Source organism: Camelus bactrianus, chromosome 31 (assembly GCF_048773025.1).
Source record: "Camelus bactrianus isolate YW-2024 breed Bactrian camel chromosome 31, ASM4877302v1, whole genome shotgun sequence".
NCBI lineage: Eukaryota > Metazoa > Chordata > Mammalia > Artiodactyla > Camelidae > Camelus > Camelus bactrianus.
Window position 1 is genome coordinate 13,386,213 of NC_133569.1, and position 19,019 is coordinate 13,405,231.

At 48.1% G+C, this 19,019-nt stretch overlaps 1 protein-coding gene and 1 long non-coding RNA gene across 3 annotated transcripts in view; one reads left to right on the plus strand and one right to left on the minus strand.

Annotated features, from left to right (window-relative positions):
• LOC141575732 (uncharacterized) overlaps window positions 1–8,188 on the minus strand; it is a 35,614-nt gene extending 27,426 nt beyond the window's left edge. The window contains exon 1 of the long non-coding RNA XR_012503498.1: window positions 7,691–8,188. This is a non-coding gene — a long non-coding RNA (uncharacterized LOC141575732). The remainder of the gene's footprint in view (window positions 1–7,690) is intronic.
• Window positions 6,804–19,019, plus strand: part of GALNT7 (polypeptide N-acetylgalactosaminyltransferase 7) — a 94,614-nt gene continuing 82,398 nt past the window's right edge. For both annotated transcript variants that reach the window (XM_074355744.1, XM_074355745.1), the window contains exon 1: window positions 6,804–7,021. In XM_074355744.1, the coding sequence (XP_074211845.1) occupies window positions 6,896–7,021 (126 nt within the window). In that variant the 5' untranslated portion in view covers window positions 6,804–6,895. The remainder of the gene's footprint in view (window positions 7,022–19,019) is intronic.

Below are 19,019 nucleotides of genomic sequence, written 5' to 3' on the forward strand. Positions count from 1 at the left end.
CACCAAAACTCGGAAAGATTAGGGGAAACTGAGGTAAAGAATTCTGTAGCTGAGGTGAAGGGGGGCCGGTGTGTAGCTTCAGTTCCCAAGATTTTTATTTTTTAGTGACAGAACTATCTGACACATTTTTGATTAGTTACCTTTTTTAACGATTGAGTTCTTTTTAGTAACAGACTATGCCTAGAAGTCTTTTCAGACATTTCAGAGGGGATATACTGAACTGCATACAAATAAAGAAATTGAGGTATAGACTACAGACAGATTATGCAGAGAGATTATCCTAAATGATCTGGGAACTAGAGGCTGGACAGGGACACATTTCTAGTAATTCCAAGCCTTTCATTTTCCGACTGTGCCACGTTGCCTCTTGCTGATGCCTAGAAAGCTCACTTTTCCTTCAGTTATTTTCTAACAACTGAACAACGAACATGGACACCATCTCTGTCTGTACATCCACGCGATGATCTTCTGCCACAACACCTCCAAGCTTCAGGATGCTGAAACTTGGAGTGAGCAGGTGCAACCAAGCCCACGTGAATTATCCGTTCACTCCCTCACACCCACATGCGGCACGTCCTGTGTGCAAGGCACTGCGAACAGCTAAGGAAGACACCATGGACCTTGACCATAGGAAACTCAGCCTGATGGGGGTGACAAACACTGACCAAGCTCAGCCTGCCATGGCCCAGCGTGGACATGAGCTCTGAGAACCCGCAGCAAGGAGTGTGGTGTGACGAGGTGATGAGAACCAAGGTTTCTGAAAGAACCGATGTGTGAACTGACTCTGAAGGGTGATCAGGAGGCTGTTAGGAGGTGGTCAGTGCTGAAACTAAGGGCGGGAATCAAGGAACGGAAGAATCTGCATGAAGTCCTGGAAGGGAGAGAGAGTTTGGTTCCAGAAAAGGAGAGAAGGTCAAGTTGGAAAAGAGGAGTAAGGGACAGCCATGAGGCTGTGGAGGGAAGCAGAGGCGGGCCCGCAAAGGTCTTTGGAATAAATTGAGAGGTTTGGGCTTAATTCTGAGCGCAATGGGAGGCCAGTGGAAAGGTTCCAAACCAGAGTGGTAGGAGATAGAATGTGTTTCAATCGCCTCTTAAACAAATGGTTAAGTCACAAGAGCTCTTCTGGACGATGACAGTCTGAAAACAGTACCGAATCATGGAGAGGCGGCGTTCTACGGCACTAAATCTACAAGGGCTTTTAAATAAGCATTTTGGCCTTCACAGTGCCATGGGAGACCATGCGCCTCATCAAATGGAAACCCTGGCGACAACAGTCTCTATTCCAGATGAGCACAGCTCAGGAATTACCCATCTCTTTAAGCTTATTATAGAAGTCGTAATCCATGTCAGAAAAAAAAAAAAAAAAACAGTATAGAGGTAGAATTTGACTTTGTTGAACTCCACACAGGAGTATAAATTTAAACATCTCAACCACATAGGGACATCACAAGGCAATCTCAGAATTTCAGTATTGGGAGTCTTCAGTCCAACTGCTTCATTTTAGAGCTGAAGACAGTATCCAGAGTTTTTCTTTTCAAGATAATCAGAAACAAGCATTTAAGATGTGGATTCTTTCTGAAAGACTTCGGCACAGCATAATGGTAACAGAGCTACTAGAAATAATAAATGAAGAAAGCTAGTGTTCTGGTTTCCAATGTTGTTCTTAAGCCTCCAAAGACCCTGGCCTCTCAGTACGCACACCGTTGTGTGGGTCCCTCCCACACTGCACCAGGCTGCAGCTCCTGGAGCCTCTCTCTCTTCCTCCCTCCCTCAGAGCTTTCCCTCCAAAGGAAGCCAGCTGCTGTTCTGGGCAGCCCTGTGACAAGGACCTGAAGTATCCCACGATAGCCAGTGAGGCAGTGAGGCCTGCCTCTTGGCCTTGGGAGTGAATGTGGAAGCGGGTGCCTCCAGGCCCAGTGGAGCCATGACCGCAGCCCCTCCTCCCCCACCTCTGGCTCACAGCCTGGCAACAGCCTCGGGAGAGAAGCTGAGCCAAAACCACCCAGCTGAGCCTCTCCTGGATTCCTGACCCTCAGGATCCAGTGAAATAGGAAGTCTGTTGTTTTAAAATGCTAAGTTGGGGGGTAATCTGTTATACAGCCAGAAATAACAAATGAACCCTGCACAAAATTAATATATTCTTAACATACTACAAATAGTTTTTAAAATATTTAAATAGAAATTATTTTCTAAACTAAATATATTCTTGACTTAAAAAGACTACCACTGATTCTCCTCTTTGGAAAAGAAGTCATCAAATGGTTTACAGAATAGGTAGGAGGAAACGGAGCCACTGAGTCTGATGTAACCTGCAGGTATTAATTGCCCATGGCTATAAGCTCCTATTTCAACACAACTTAATTTCCTTCTTTTTCTTTTCTTTTCTTTTCTTTTTTTTTTTTTTTCAGGGGTGGGGGGAATCTCAGTAGATACAAAAATCTGAATTTAAATTAAGACTATTGCTTCCTTCTTAGTCCCAAGTAACCCTAGCAGGATTCAGAATAAGAGGAGCCAACAGCCTACCAGCTGATGACGGTGACCATGACAGCGACCATGACAGCTAACGTAAGCACTTTTCTAATTAAACCTCCAAAGTTTTCTCCTTGGAAGGAGAACATCCAGGTAAGGAGGACCAGCGGCTGAAGCAGCCCTGACCCCTCTTCTAAGCTTCACCTTCTGTTTACATTGACAGTCCAAGTATTCATTTAGTCAAAAAATAATTACTGAACCCTTGCTACATATAGGATACAATGATGAACGAGACAGAAAAGGCTCCATTCTCATGTACTTTCTTAACTTTGAGTGGAAAAAAAATACTAAAGCACTTACAACATAGTGGTAATTATCAGGGAAGGAAAAGTTGAGGAGGGGATGGAAGCGTCCAGTAAGGTGTCTGTCCCAGTACCTCTGTGGGGAGGGCCCTAGGGGACGGGAGGGACATGGGAGGAAGTGTGGGAAGATTTTTGTTGAAAGTGTCATTTAGAGCAAAAAGAACTCCCCGTACAAAGGCCTGAAGGCAAGGGAGTTCAAGACAGACTCCGAGATTCCCAAGCTGTGCGTGGCTGCAGGACACTGAACGGAGGAGGGAGGGAGCGCCCCGGGCCGGGCCCCGCACCTCTCAACTGCAGCCTGGCTGGGTTCCGGGGCTGGGTCCCCGGGAGCGGGGCAGACACGGGGGGGAAGAAGGTAAAACCCACAGACCCCGAGGCCCTGACCTTTCGCATCCTGTCCGAGAGCACTTATTTATATTCCGGGTCCAGAAGGCTAGCGAGGCTTGGCAAGCAGCACGGCCTGGATGCCGCGGCGAAACTCTGTGCTGAGAAACGCCTGCGCTGACTTCCAGCTTGAGAACAACGCAGTCCAGCCCCGCTCAGCTCACGTGAAGAGCAGGTGGAGGGACGCGTGGAGCCTCTCGCACATGCCCGGCACTCAAAACAATGATCTGCCCTCATTACCTGGTTTCTGAGCCCCCAGCCGAAGGCACCGTGTCCTCCTCCACCGCACGTGACCCCGTAACCCTGAGCCAGGAAGGCAGGGGGCGCTCAACACCAACATGGCGGAGGCCGCGCTCCCGGCAGGCCCCGCGGCCCAAGATGGCGGGATCTGACCTCCAGGACCTTGAGATTCATTACACGCTCATTGTAATACAGTAACATGCTGAAGGGCACTCTGAGGCCGACTGTAAAAGGTCAAAACGTGGGCGGTGGCCCAACTCCTGAGAATCCCAGCCCCTTCCCCAAAGTAGTTGGAATAATCCTCCCAGGAACCCGCAGAAACGAACCACCTCACACCTCAGTGGCGCTCTCCTCTCCGAGGCGGGACACACTCTATGGAGTGTGTATCTACTTTTACCTATAGCACCTGGCCTTTCTCCTGCCTTTTGAAACAGCCTGCACTTTGTCTATGGAGTGTCCATCTCTCTAAATAAATCTACCTTTACTTGACTGTGTCTCCCTCTTGAATTCTTTCCTTGAAACCAAGGACCCACACTCGGCAGGTGCATGCCAGGGACTCAACCAAGATCTGGGACACGGCCATCCTCTTACCCAACAATTTTTTTTAAATTCTTTTTTTTGAAATAGACTTTATGCTTTTACAGCAGTTTCAGGTTCACAACAGAATTGAGCATTAAATACAGAGTTTGCACATAGCCCTTCCTACCCACACATAAACACTACCCTACCCTCAATCGCCCCACAATTTTTTTCCTGTATCAACCGGACCAAGGTCATTGCTCTCGTGGCTGTCCCCTCCGTCCCTCCAGTTACGTTCTGGTCTAAACCCTCTTCTTCAGTGAACCCCAGGTTAAACAAACCAGAAATACTCCCTGCATACAGACCCTGTCATAGAGTAACAGTAGCACTCACTAAAAAAAAAAAGAATTGTACCTAGACACACTGACCTGCCCCATCCCTCTATCTGAACTTTGTATTTGCAAACATACTTGACCTCCAACATTCCTTTTGATGAGACGGTGAGGTGAGTATTGCAGAGTATTGTAATCACTACTTGGCAGATAAGAGCTCCAGGGTCAGAGAGGTGGCATGACTGACCCTGACCTAGGTTCGGAATGTGTAGCTCTTCATTTTCTAAACAGACTTGTGTCAACTTGGCAGAGGCTGCCTCCCAGCAAATGTTGCCACAGGCATGTATTTTAAGGTATACTTTTAGTTTCTTTTAAACATTGTTAGGACTCAGAGAAGGATGGCCTTTGACAACTATGTACCCACTAGCCAATTTCTAACTTTGTGTCCTTTCACACATTTTCAGTTCTCTGTGCAAAACTTAAAGGGGGTGGCAGGGTCTTCTCTGAATACCACTTCCGCCCAACACTTCTGATTACGTTAGCCAGTGATATAGATCCTATCTATTTGCACTCCTGCCCGACCATGCTCCTAACAGTAAAAATAAAACTTTGTTTTCTTAATAATAAAAAACTGTCTCCTCTGACTGAAAATGAGCACAAATGAAAAGTTTAATTACTCCTGCTGGACCTCGGCTACTGATTTCAAATGGCATTACTCCCTCATGTGATCAGAATAAGATCCCTTGAAGGGCACCTGCTCCAAGCCCAGTCTGTCTGGGGAAGTCTATTTTGCAAAGGAGTTCACCTCACTTGTGAACAGCTCAAGTTGGGTCCACAAATGATCTTACTCCTGCCTTGCAAATTTATCTAAATAAACTTTTGCCCAAGCACCTCTTCCTTTCACTGTTTGCCCAAAGGTGGTGCACAGATCACCTGGGTCAGAATCATGTGGGTACAGGTGACTCCTGGGTCCCCACATGGACCCAAACTGACCCAGGAGTGGGGCATTAGCTTTCTGCATTACCCAGCTGGTTCATACTTTGTCAATTAAATATTCCAGAGCTTTTTAATAAAAAAAAAAAAAGTCTTCAGCAAAGTCTCCCCTATCTTATATTAAAAGCAACTGTTTTTTGACTTAAGTGATTGCTAAAAATGCTGAGTCAGACAGGGGCTTGTATGCAACGCAACAGCCCTCCTGCAGGTGCTCTATGTCGTGGGCTTGTGTGCACTACTGTGTACAATCATCCAGTCAGGAACAGACTTGACTATATTGTCCTTTCTGCATCTTCTTATGTTGTTCAGGAGAGTATCACTGCAAATATCTTGTGGAAATTCTGAAATCATGGCGTCTACACAATTCCTCAATATACTAGCAGAACCCAAACTATGAAGTACATAGAGTTCACTTGGTACAATTCTTTATCTTGATTCAAGCTCTCTATTTCATTCTGCAAATTTAAATAACCAGGTTTCACTCCTTTTAAAGTACTTGCAGATAGGAGACAATGTTAGGAAGAAGAATCAACTTCCACCATCCTACAATTCAGGATGGGATAATACACATTCTGTTCAACTTAAAGTAGGCAGCTTAGGATGGTAACTGGGTACACTGGGCACTAGAGTGAGGTGACTGACATCTTCGTTGGGAGAGGTGTGCACAATTATTTTCTTCTGTGTAATCTAGGTCTCAGGCTGAAAGGCGTCTGAGACACAGAAATCAAGGAAACTCCATTCAAGTGGCAAAAATTAGGTCTGCGGGAGGCAATGACGGCGGAATATTGTTTGAAAACCCCCCAAATCCTGGGTCCTCGGAACAGAAACTTAGCCCTTGAGCAAGGTTGATACTGCTTATTCGCACCAGATGGGCTTTCTTCTAATTAGCTCCAGGGAAGGCGACATACTACCGGCCTTCCGAGAGAGCTCCTGCAGTCCGGTGATATTTGCACATCACACCTGGGCCTTTCGGTTACAAATCCACCTCCTTAAGGAGCCGCGCGAAAAAAAGCAAGATCAATAAGAAAAAAACCCTCCCAGCTATGAATCAGCCACGTGGAGCTGCGGCAGCGGCAGCCCTGACTTCCTGGTTTGCTTCCTGCCAGCCCCGCGGCGGGGGCTGGGGGGCTGGGGGTCTGGGGGGGGGTGCCCAGGGCCGGGGGACAGGCATTGAGGACAGAGTAATGGCCCCAAAGGACAATAAAAGTTGGGGAGCCAGGAAGCCTGAAGGGCTGAGCAGAGGGGCCCAGGCTGAGGACAGCCCTTGGGAGAGTGGGAGTTAGTTGCGCGGTAACCGGACTTGGCGGGGTCCAGCGGACAGCGGCGGGAGAAGGGGCCGGGGGCGGGCGGGCGCGCGCGGGCCGGGTGCGCGGGAGCGGGGGCGCGCGGGGGGCCGGGGCCGCCGGGGGAGGGGCGGCCGCGCGAGGGGAGTTCCGGATCGGCGGCTGGAAGGGCAGGCGGCGGCGAGGGCGGCCGCCGGGCGGCGGGGGCGGGAGGAGGCGGCGAGCGCGGAGGGGGAAGGAGGGCGGGGAGAGCGGCGGCGGCGGCGGCGGCGGCGGCTGCGCCGGGCTGTGTGTCTCTCGCCGCCGGAGGAAGATGAGGCTGAAGATTGGGCTCCTCTTACGCAGTTTGCTGGTGGTGGGCAGCTTCCTGGGGCTGGTGGTCCTCTGGTCCTCCCTGTCCCCGCGGCCGGACGAGCCCAGCCCGCTGAGCAGAATGAGGGTGAGTGACCCGCCCGCCCCCCTCCGGCGGCGGCGACCTGCAACTTGTTTTGTTCGCGCGCGTGGCGGGAGCGGGGCGGCGGGTCGCGGCGCGGGCTCCGCAGGTGGCGCGGCGGGTAGGTGGCGCGGCGGGTAGGGGGCGCCGACCCCCGCGTCCCGCCCCGGCCCCCGCGCCTCCCCGCCCCGCGCTGCGGCGGAGGCTGCGCGGCCGCCCTCCCTCGGCGCCGGGACCGCAGGCGGGAGGAGAGCCGGGCCGGGCCGCCCACCGCCGCCTCGTCCGGGCCGGGACCACCGCGGCGGCGGCCGGGGACCGGGGCTGGTCCAGGCTGCGGCCTGTGGCGCGCGCAGGCCTGGCGGAGCCAAGGGGCCGCGGCCGCCGCCGCCGCCCGTGCGGACCAGGCCCCTGGGTCCGGCCGTCCCGCCCCCGCGCGTCCGGCGCCCCCAGCCGCCGGGTCCCCGGCGCCCCCAGCCGCCCGCCGGGCCCCGCCCCCGGCCCCCGCGGACAGCGCCGCCCCCTGGGCTCGGGAGACCCGGAGATGCGCCGCCGAGGCCTCGCCCCGGACCGGCCTCCCTCCGGCCTCCCGAGGGGGCGCCCTCGCCCCGCCCGCGGCCCGGACGGAGCCGGCCCCTCTCCGGGCTGCGGCCGGGCCGCGGGGGCCGCCAAACTAACTTGTGCCGGCGCCGCCCGCGCCGAGGGCTCCTCCGGGACGCGCTGTCCGCCGCCCGACGCTCCCCGGTGCGAGGCTCGGTCGGGCGCCTCGGGACGTTCGTCACGGAGCCTGGGCCGCGGCCCCGCTGACCCGGCCGCGCCCCCGGCCGGACCTGCCCCCATTCCCACCGCGCGCCCCTCCTGCCCCTCGGGCGCGGCGGCCCGGGCCGAGCTGGGCGGGTGGGTTCCAGTGCCTTCTGCACAGAGCGTCTGCATTGCATCCCTAGGGTCGCCTGTATTAACTTTCCTTCTGAAAAGTTAGCGTCGGGAAGTTGAGTGAGAAGTCATCCTTTCAGGACTGAGAATCCTAGGAAGAGATTGTCTTATCAGTTCTTGCCTAAGTGATGAGATTTATTCTTGAGGTTTACTCGGAAGTTGCAGCGGCAGTGGAATCTTCCCGGCAGTGGAATCTCTTTCAAACGTCTGGGGTGGATTCCCCTCCAAGTCAAATAGGTTAACGATAATAAAAAGTACCTAGTTTTCCTTTTTAATGTGTTTGCGGTTTTAAGCCGCTCAGCTCTCATGGAGTGATGGTGATCTCTTGATGATTTTGCTTTCAAAATGACTTATGGACAAAGGATGACTGAATATTGCAATTGTTTGAGAGTATTTAAGTCATCAAATGGCCTTTTACAGAGAGCTGGAGACGTTAAAACCCGGTTCCTGGGAGTGAAATTGAGGACAGAGTGACAAAGCTAGCTGTATTCTGAATGTCGCACAGTTCAGGTGACAAGCCTTCTAGACATGTGTTGGAGCATCACCAGTTACCATTTCCTTTGCTGTATTTTATTAGTGCTGATATCAGAACCGAGCCACATGCTCATTTAATAGCTGTAGGAGGTGGTTATCACTTGGTTTTTGGTCCAACTGACTTACTAAAATTTGCCAGTGGATCCAGGGTCATTTCTGTCATTTGCCGAAAACAAGCTAGCATTCTAAGACTGTCCAACGAACTAACATCAACAAGAATGCTTTATAGATCAAGAGAGCCAAACGCTTTAAGTGTGCAGGTAAATATTAACTAAGCAATTTAAGGTATCACTTATAAATCATGAGAGCATAGATAAGGGACTGTTGCCTCCCTTTAATAAAAACTGACCTGTGAGCTGAGATACAGTAGAAGAACATCTCCTTTAGGGAAGATTCTGACTCCAGAGTTTCCCTTCCTCCTTCTGGTTCTTTTACTTTGATTTTGATTACACATCCTCGACTGGCTATGAAACACCTGCCTTGCCTTTAATGCCGATCCACACTTCCAGGGTTTTTTGGATTCCAATAAATGGCCTAAGAGAGTCTAGAACAACCCCATTTATCAGATGTAGGTTCTGCCTCTGCTCTGGCAGGTTCGTCCTTGGGGTCCCACCCTGTGCAGGTCTTGGCAGTGTACTTGCCGTGTTTCAGACACGAATGTCCGCTGCAGCCTGGTGCCTTTTTTTTTTTTTTTTTTTTTAGCCTGGACTACTTCCTCCTCTAGGATCGCCCAGCAGAACAAGTTACCTTTGGTCAAGACAAGAGAAACATGTTTCTCATCTCCCTCTTCTCTCTGGGCCTCTTGCATTTCTCTGAGGCGAATGTGAAAAATTATCCTACTGTTCAGACTGTACCCTGTGTGTTATGATTGGATTTATTCAGTACACATTTTTGAGTACCTACTTTGTCCTGGTGCTAGTTTTTAAGGAAACACTCCTTGCCTCTAAACTAAATGGGTCTTGCAGGCTGAAGTGGGTACAAAACCACGTGAATCAAGATTTCACAAACCTGTAAATAAAATGGTGCCAAGTGCTGTGAAGAAAAAACAGTGGGTAGGAAAATGGAGGAGCTTGGTCATAAAAGCCTTACCTGAAGAAACGACTTTTGAGTTGAAATCTGAAGGTCTGAAGAAGAGTAGTTGTTGAGCTGGGTGTGTGGGGCATGGGGGGCTTTCCTGAGAGAGAAGTATGTGCAAAGGTCCTAAGGCAGGAGGTAGCACGGTGAACTAAGGAGGTGGAAGAGGACCACGGTAGTTACAACATGGAGAGGGAGTGGGCAAAGGGACCATTCCTGGGTTGAGGTCTTTAGAGCAGCCTCTAACGCCAAGGATGGAGCTCACAGAGGATTTTTAAGTAGGCGAGAGATGGAATCAGACTTGTGCTTTGAAGAGATCACTGGCTGCCTGCAGGGAGTCTGAAATGGTTTAGAGCAAGAGTAGATAGGGGTCCTGTTGAAGGTTATGACAGTCCAGGTGGAACATGATGTTGTGGGACTGGCTGGGTGGCAGTGAATGTGCAGAAAACTCAATTGATACAAGAGCCATTCAGTAAAGATGCAGAGGCACCAGGCCTGGGTGTTTGCATGTGGGCGCGAAGGAGAAGAAAGGTGTTAGGAGGCACCTGACAGGTGACAGAAGGAGGACAGATTGTTCCCTTGAAAGCTCTGAAGACAAAATCCATACATTCTGATGTCATTTTTTATGGTTCCAATGGAAAGGTTAATTTTCTTTTTTTTAGGCTTTGTCCTCTGGGTAGTTTAAGGTCAGCATTTATCAAGACCATCTGTTTAGCACCTGCAGCATGCAGTTCCTTTAATTAAATAAATTATGATATCACCCAGACCATTTCCCCCAGGTTTCAGCCCTGAGTGTTTAAAGTGGGGTCAGAAGCCTCTGAAAACACAGGTCTGTGCTGGAGATGTGGACAGATGCTCAGTGGTTCCACAGCAGCAAGTTCAGGGCTGGTGAGAAGCTGTGTGTGAACCGATAGCTCCGTCGGCGCAAATGCTCCCGAGTCAAACCATTAACGCTGCTTCGGTTCCCTAGCATCCACAGTAGCACTAAACCGAGCACCAGTGCCAGACAGGGAGGTTTTGTGTGCGGAGACCGGTGGGAAGGGACATTGCTTTTGAGGGCTGGACTGAACTGATGACTCATCGCAGCCCAGTTGCACCTTAACAAAGCTTTTTATCTCAGCGATGGTTGGTGGCCACCAGAAAACCTCTGCCTTTGACCATGAGATTTTATTTCAAATGGAAGCTCACTTACTAGGGGTGGAGCTGTCACCTAGCAGACCCGTAGTGTCTGAAGTGGTCACCGTTGTTTCAGTTCCCCAGGCAGAATGCCCCGGGGTTGGCTTTTGTTCTGTTTTGCTGTCTTACCTCCATCCCTGCAGTGAAAAACTCCCATAGAAATTTGGCCTTAAAGGCCTCCTGAAATGAATGCCAAGTTTTGTGTACACACACATTCTTCTGGGTCGAGAATCAGAAGCTTTCACATTTCTTAGCGGTACCTGTGAAGCGCTAACCCAGGCCTTTGGAGGCAGGATTCACGTTTCCTGCTGATGGAATTTCTCCCTCATTGTCCGAGGTGCCGAAGCATTCATCTACGTCTCCCCAATAGGTCTGGATGGACACCCTGGAAATGCAAACATCCCAAGAATCCCTAAGCATTGCTGTATCTCTCGACTGTGTGGAAGTGTTTCCCATCCAGTGTTGGAAGTTGCGACATCAGTCCTGTTGCAACTACACACACTCCCCACAGCCCCCTGGCCCGGACCCCACTGGGGGATACCAAGATGACCTCAAAGTAAAGCCCCTGCTCTAAAGGGGTCACATCCTAGTTGAAGAAAAGGATGCAGTGCCCACACGGCCAGGGTTCCTTCCCCGTCCTTACTCCAGGAGCTGTCACAGCGAGTGCTTTCTTAGCAGCCAGACCAGGAGGTGAAGGTTTAGAACAGCCCTTCAGAAAGAGTGCACAATTCTTAGTAAAGAAAGAATGGAAATTGTTGAACAGCAGTTGAATTGGGGCAGCTGTTTCATAACAGGGGTTGGCTGCATGAACTGGAGATGAGGTGTGGACTACAATTTGGTTTTGGAATAAACTGATTAGTTAGTAGTAAATTAGAGAGAGAATGCATCATGAAAAGCCAGTCCTGAGCCTGGGCTATTCACAAACTGAATATTTGTAACTTCTAACCTGAGTCATTGAAAGGCTGGTCAGTAAGATTTGAACAGCTCCTAAATATTGGAAAACGATTGTGATTATTCAGCTTCAACTTGGGTTATTGTCTTTGTTCCTATTTTGAATTCTAATTTCACCCCTGAAGCATGAAGGGTACAATCTGGCAAAAGAAGAAAAGTAGTGAGATTAAGAATTTAAAATTCTTGTGCTGACAAAGAACTACTCAAATGAAGCTAATAAGAGTTAAAATCAGCTTGCCTACCCCTGGTAGAAACCAGGTTCTTGAAAGTTACAATTTAAGGTACCCCAAAAAGCTGGAAATAAAACAACAAATTTAAACAATGGGAAAAAATGTAAAATTTTTAGAATAGAATGGGCATAGCCTGAGGCTGTGAAGCAAATGATTTTATAGTTGGGTTTTGTGTGGTAGAAGAGAGAAGGGTGAGAAGGTGGAATATATATTAACAATGTGGACAGAATTCCTTAAGAATTGAGAGATATGTTTATATTGTAAACATGTCAGTCATTCACTCAACATACATTTCATTGATCTATTGAGTGTTTACCAAGTGCGGTCCACGGCTCTGGGCACTGGAGATACTGTACAGCAGAGAGGGTAGAAAGTGTTGACATGGTCAAGATGTTACTCAGGTGTTGACCTAGTAACCACGCAGGAGGTATTTGCCCGTAAAGATAGCACTTTTCTTTTGATTTATAAACCAGGCCTCTTCACAGCACCGCCTAGCCGCCAGCCTTCTATTTGTTCACAATAATGAATTGAGGGCACTCGAGGCACCTGCTGGGCCCCGGAGAGGCAGGGGTGTCAAGGACGCAGACTCCATCCCCTCTCATAGGTGAGCTGACCTGCGTGAAGGCGTAAGAGCCACAGCGATTCTCGCACAGCTGTAGGAGGTGGACACTCAGGCCAGGGTGGAGACCGTGGCCCTTGGCCAGACCGGGCGTGTATGTAGGATTTACACAGGGAAGAACGTTCTAGACTAAAGGAGCATGATGAGACCAGAAAGAAATCCGGTTTCACTGGTGAAAAGTGGTGGAATTTAAGGTTGGACAAGTGAGTTGGGGCCCCATTTTGAAGAGAATTAAATGATAGGCGGAGGAGCTCGGTTGGGGTTAGAGAAGTTTCTTGGGAGCTTTTGAAGTAGGGTCAGGGAGTGGTGATGTTCGCCTCGTCAGCTCTGGAGTCCCTGATTCAAATATATCAAATACTTATTAAATGTCTAGTAAATACCATCTCTTGCTCTAGGCATCGGAGCTGCCGTAAAGTCGTAAAAAACACAGTAGCAGATAACATCGGACAATCCTTTCCACCAGGTGAGCGTTCTTGGTGTATTACGTTCATTGGAGCAGTAACCCTCCAGTGGAAGGTTGGGTCGGGGTGTGGAGGAATGGAAGAGGGAACCCTAGGAAGATAAGCAGAATCTGAACCCTGGGAGGCTGAACTCTGTGAATGGTCAGAGCTGGCTCCGCGGAGTGATGGGAAGTATCATGGGCCAGATCTCAGGGACCAGTGTCTCTGTAGCTCATGCCGAGTCCTGAGCCAGGACAGAGACGAGGAAAAGCACCTGGGCTAGAGAGACTATGACAGCGGAGTTCCCCCAGCGGGGTAGCTGGTGGGAGAGGAGTCAACGCTGGCTGCAGCGGGAGGGAGGAGGACCAGAGCTGTCTAAAGCAGCAAAGCTGGAGCCGCAGCAGAATCCCCGAGAGGACCTGGTGAAACGGGTCGCCTGGACTCCGGCCCAGGCTTTCTGATTCAGGAGGCCTGGCGTGGGCAGAGAATCTGCGCTGCTAACTAGTTCCCAGGTGATGTGCCGCTGGTCCAGGGACCCCACTTTGCAAAGTGTTCGTCTGGGGGCTGTAAAGCGAAACATTTGTGTGGTTAGGGCATCGATGTTTACAGACCACTGGCCGGTGGAGTGAGATTGAGGGTGTCTGCCGGGTGGATGGAACTCAGAATAGGAGTCGGTGCTGGAGGCAAAGCGAGAGCATGGGCAGGAACACCTCTGAGGCCCGAGGACTGGGTCGGCAGGTCAGGGGAGTGCGTGTGGATGGAGGAGAAAAACGTGGGTAGGAAAGAAGAAATAGGGGACATATGCCGTGTTTTAGGCTAATGCCGGAAGGGGGAGAGATGAGGGAGGGCGCCGGCAGAGGTCAGATCAGTTGGGGACTGCTGGCCGGCCAGCAGCAGTCCCAGGGGCTGCAGTGTTTACCTGATGAGGACTAAGGCTGCAGCCAGCGGTCGTGGGAGCAAGTCTGCCGGCTCCTCTGACGGCCAGCGCTCCTGCGAGGAGGAGGGGCGACATCGCGGTAAATACGATGACCCAGGAAGTCGGGCTCAGATCGAACGTTCACGTGGTGAACGCTCACCTTCACTAGAGGAAAAATACGAACAGAAGAGGAAGGGTCTTTCAGACAACTGTGACCACCGAAGAGGAACTGCCCACACTTTGGGTTCTGTCTGTTCTGCCTTAGCTGGGTGGCCCTGCACCTCCCTCCCCATGTGTGTGTATAGACACGCATGTACATGTGTGTTTTAAGCTGAGCCATAACCATGTAATTTTGATTTATATACTATACATATTATATTAAAATATGATAATATGCATTTTGAGCACTCTTTTAGTCTGAAATCCAGTAACTTGTAAAGCTGTGACTGGAACAGCATTGTACTTGTTTGAAGTTGACAAAGAAATTTTACCCTGAGAATATCAGGCAATTTTTAGTTTTTAATAAGACATTAATTTGGCTGATGTGTAACTAAAGGGGAAAAACAGAACAGCAAAGCTGTCTGCTCAGGGTTTCAACAGCGCTAGCCTTTTAAAATGAGGTCCAGTGCAGGCCTGTGATCCTGAAAGCAACGCTGAGACCGGCTTGCACGGCCATTACCCAGGGCTTCAGGCCTCGTGGCAGGTGGGGAACTAACCTTCAGTTGCTCTATCTGCTCAGAACCCTGAATATTTCAAAATGAGAAATGTTCTCATTTCTGCTCTGTTATCAGTTCCCTTCTGGGCTCCCCGGCCTTCATAGCCTTTTAAAGCATTGCTCCCAAGAAGCGTTTAAGCTCGCCAGTGGGGAGGCCTGATTCAGCTCACTGAGTGTAGGAACTGCTGCATTGAAACTCGAGGAAAAAATTAACTTTGCATCATCTAATTAGCTTTGTAGAGTTGCTGCAGAACAGGCTGGTTTCCCGAATCTGGAAGGAACAGTTAACTGCGGTATTATATCAATACCAACTAGCCTGCTAATAGGCTTCCGTGCAAAGCAATTGGAATGTGTTACTACCAAGGATATTTTAAACTGGATGAATTAAAAGTAAATCATGTACCATTGGGAGCAGCTCTGTATGAGAAAAGAATAGTATGGATGACCTCATCTTTTTTTCCCCCTCTTTAATCTTTTACTGAGTCCTTGGGTTTAAGAATACATTTGGGCCCCAAGAGGTGAGCCACTGTCTTCAGTAGGCAGCTTACATGCTTAATGATTATCTGGCTTACGCCTCACTTTAGCATGTGTAGTTCTTTATGAAATATTTTGTAACATGCTTTAGTATTGCCGTGCTTATTATGGGAACTACGTATTCACTGGTAATGTGTGCACCTTATAAAAAGAGTTGGTGTTAAAGAGTATGTCTCAAATGTTAACTGAGAAACTGCCAAAACCTTTTTGTCACTCTTAGGAGAAGGTGGGTGTGCCAGCACCTTTATTTACTAGGCTGCCTGGAATTATGCTTTGATTCTTGATTTTTTTTCTTTTTGATAAAAACACCAAAAGAAGAGGAGAAAAAAAAAAAGACCCTGGGATAAGATACTCTCTTTAATGTGAGCACGGTTTGCAAGTAGCTTTACAGCCGTGTGAATGCCTGGCTCCTCCAGCCAGAACCCTTCCTTTCAGACTAACCCACTGAGCCCAGCTACCGAAGTGAGACACTGGCCTTAGGATGTTGCTTTTGAACAGTTTCACGGAGTTTTTAGAATTAAACTTGTTGAGAAGTGATATTGTGACATGAATGCAATGCCTTTAGGCTTCTGTGAGAATTTTTTTTTGATAAATTCTTTAGAAAGGCTAAACAACACCACCAACAAAATAGAATAAGGTACAGTCATATATTTAAACATAAGTCCCTAAATCATGACATTTGATGTGTTCGAGAGGTTCTTTATTTTGTCAGCATTTGCTATATTGTACCTGAAATAACTGTATTCTGTTGAGTTGCAAGTAAATATTTCATATACATTTTATTAACCTCTATTATTGGAAAAATAGTTCCCTCATAACCTCAGCAAAACTCCAAATGGTCCATATACCTAAGTGAGTGATGCAAGCTTCATTTCCCTGGAATATGTCAAAGATACTTGGATAGAGATGTTCAGATACAGAAAATCGGAAGGGAGATTTCACTGCTGTTGAGATTTATGATTTATCAGTCACTTTTATAAACATTTCACACATGACTCAGGAAAGACCTAGTGGGGTTAAACCAATGAAGGTATTTTTGTTTGCTTGATTGTTTAATGCTGCAGTGAAAGGTATATGTTTGTGATGGGAGATACCTGCCTAGAGAAGTTAACCATGCAATCAGTATATTATACTGGACTAGAGCTGTTGGTCTTAAATGGCCCATGTACTTGAGAAATCAAAGGTCCACTTCGTCTGGCCATTTGAGACCTTGTCTGAGACATTTTCCACAGCATGTGGCTCATTGGGTACAGGTTTTAATTATGCTTACTTGGGATACCTTAAATCCAACACCTTCCTCCCAGTATTTCATCTCACAATTTAATATTTTGCCATGTAGTTTTTACTAGACAATTTGATCATTAGGCTTCTTAAAATTTAACTAATGAAACACAATTAGCCTTTTAGCCTCTGGTTACAACAAGGTGCCCCATGTAAGTTTTAGTGTTTGTTACCTTGACAATCTGTGCGGTTTTACATCTTTTCTTTTAAAAGAAAGTGTTTAGAACTCCCTGTTTGGAAGTCTGCTAACTCTTCGCAGGGTGATTTAACATGAATAAAAAGCCCATTAGATTTTTGGCAAATAAGCTTTCATTTATGGTATGGAACAAACGACTGCAAGGTGCTTTTAGCGCAGTGGACTGGAAAGGACTGGACTCCCCTTACATAACACAGGCAATTTTTCTACTATGGTAGAGGGTTTCATTTTTTGAAATCTTGATCACTTAAAATATATCATTACATTTTAGCCTTTAAGCAAAGGACTGGTAGAATGGGGAAATACAGGTGTGCGATTTCTTTGACCGTGGCTCTGTGTGAGGGAAATTCGAAGTCCCATATTTATAAGAGGAGTTTGCGGGAGAGAGTTTCCATGGTGGGGGTCCCTTCCGGTACATTTGCTTACAGTCCAGGGGGATCTTAATGGGCAGCAAAGAGAAGAAAATTCTTTTAGTAAAAGAGTTTTCTAAAATTCTCTGTTCTAAAAAGGTTCTATCTTTTAGTACTTTTGTATTTTAAAGGAATACATTTTCTGTATGAAATTGAGATAACTCTTACTCCTTGTGGTTAACATTTAGACTACAGACCGTGGCATATATAACTTCCATTTTGAAATAAGTGTAGAACACATGTAAGCACAGTTGTTAACCTCAAATTCTGAGGAGCGACATCAGACCTGTGAAGGTAACAGAGCGCAGGTGCCAGGCGCCTCCTGGCTGGAGGAGACAGGTGCCAACCTGGCCTGGAGCGTGCGTCGGGGTCGTGTCGTCTACACGGCTCTTCTCCGATTGTCCTCCCAGTGTCCCCTTTGAAACCCGAGGAGGGTTTGCATGAACAACGTGGCTTCATCTTACTTTCTGTGAATTCCGGCCACAGGAGGAGCGTGGGGCAGTCCTGTGAGAGCAGCCTGGACCTGTAACTGGCACGGCCAGAGAGTCTAGGAAATGGTCTCCAGTGTCCAGTCTCCGGGTCCGACCTTGGCCTCCGCTCAGTTAACTGGTGACACTAAGAGAAAAGTAAATGTTAAAATCTTTGTTGTATGTTGGCAAAAATCATGTCCTGAAGATAAAGTGAGTGGCTGGCAGCTTGTGTTCTGACTTGTATCTCCTGAGCTTGAGTAGCAGGTCCCTGTGTTTGAAAGCAGACGCCTCTTGTGCAGTGATTTATGACTTGGAAGGGCTGATAAAGTGCAGAGAGAGGAGCTCGAGGAAGTTGTAATGGACAATTAAGTGATAGGTTTTTAATAATGTAGAAAAACAGACACTCAAGGGTGACAGCAAAGGTAACACATCTGTTTGTCCAGGATTTTTGCTTTCTGAGGAGCTGTGCTACTTTTCCTACTATTTTTTTCAATTCTCTGTGAAGGTAACCAAAATGTGGCCAACTGCTTTCTTCTCCTGTGGGACCGAGGATTTCCTTCTCTGGTTATGAGACATTTGTTGAGTGGCTGTTGGGTGTCTTTGGGTCCCAGTGGGTGCTTGATGTGAGAATGATTCCTTCAAGATTAAAATGTCAGTCATATATTTTATTTACCACAGAGTAGCTAGAAAACCAAACTTAACGGCTGCCAGGAATTAAAGAGGGTGGGAAAGGATAAATTGGGAATTTGAAAATTGCACCTCTTGGGAAGAAATGGAAGTGTTAGTCACTGTCTTGATTGTGGTGGTGGTTTCATGGTGTGCACATCTATCAAAGTTCATCCAATTGTACATCTGAAATATGAGTAGTTTACTGTACAGGAACCAGACCACAATAAAGGTGTTTTTAAAAAAACAAAAAAACAAGCAAAACCCAGTCTGCCGTTTGAGTCCCCAGCACGTTGCCTCTGAACTATGAGGCCAGCAGCTTATCCAGACTTTCCTAATGCACAGAGGTTGCGTTTTCTGAAAATACTCAATTCTTGTAACGTCTTGCTCGCCCACTGTGGGTCGGGTACCACTGAGGAAGCACAGTTGTCACCCAGATTTGGGTGACGTGGCCATCAAGGTGGACAGCAGAACCATCGTAGTCCTCTGTTGGACCCATAACTCTTGTCATGAGTCAGTGCTAGTGAAAAAATCAAATTTCGTTTCTAAAATTAAAGATAATGAACCTTTATTTTAACCTTCCTGCTCTTTCTGTAATTGAGGTGCACCCTTTCCCCGTTTAAACAAAATGCTCTAAGGAGCTGTTGCGTCTTGTAACTATTGCCTAGGAATGGAAGAGAGGTTAGAGATTTGGTCTTGCAGGCTTCCTTTCTGTCAGAGGACTGCAGATTTTCCTTGGTCAGCATGGGCTTAGTTTAAAATTGCCTGATACATGCAGTGATGAAATCCGAACCCAATTTAAATTACTAAATGGAACATGCAACATTTCTTGATAATGTTTTGGAAAAAAAAATTTAGAACA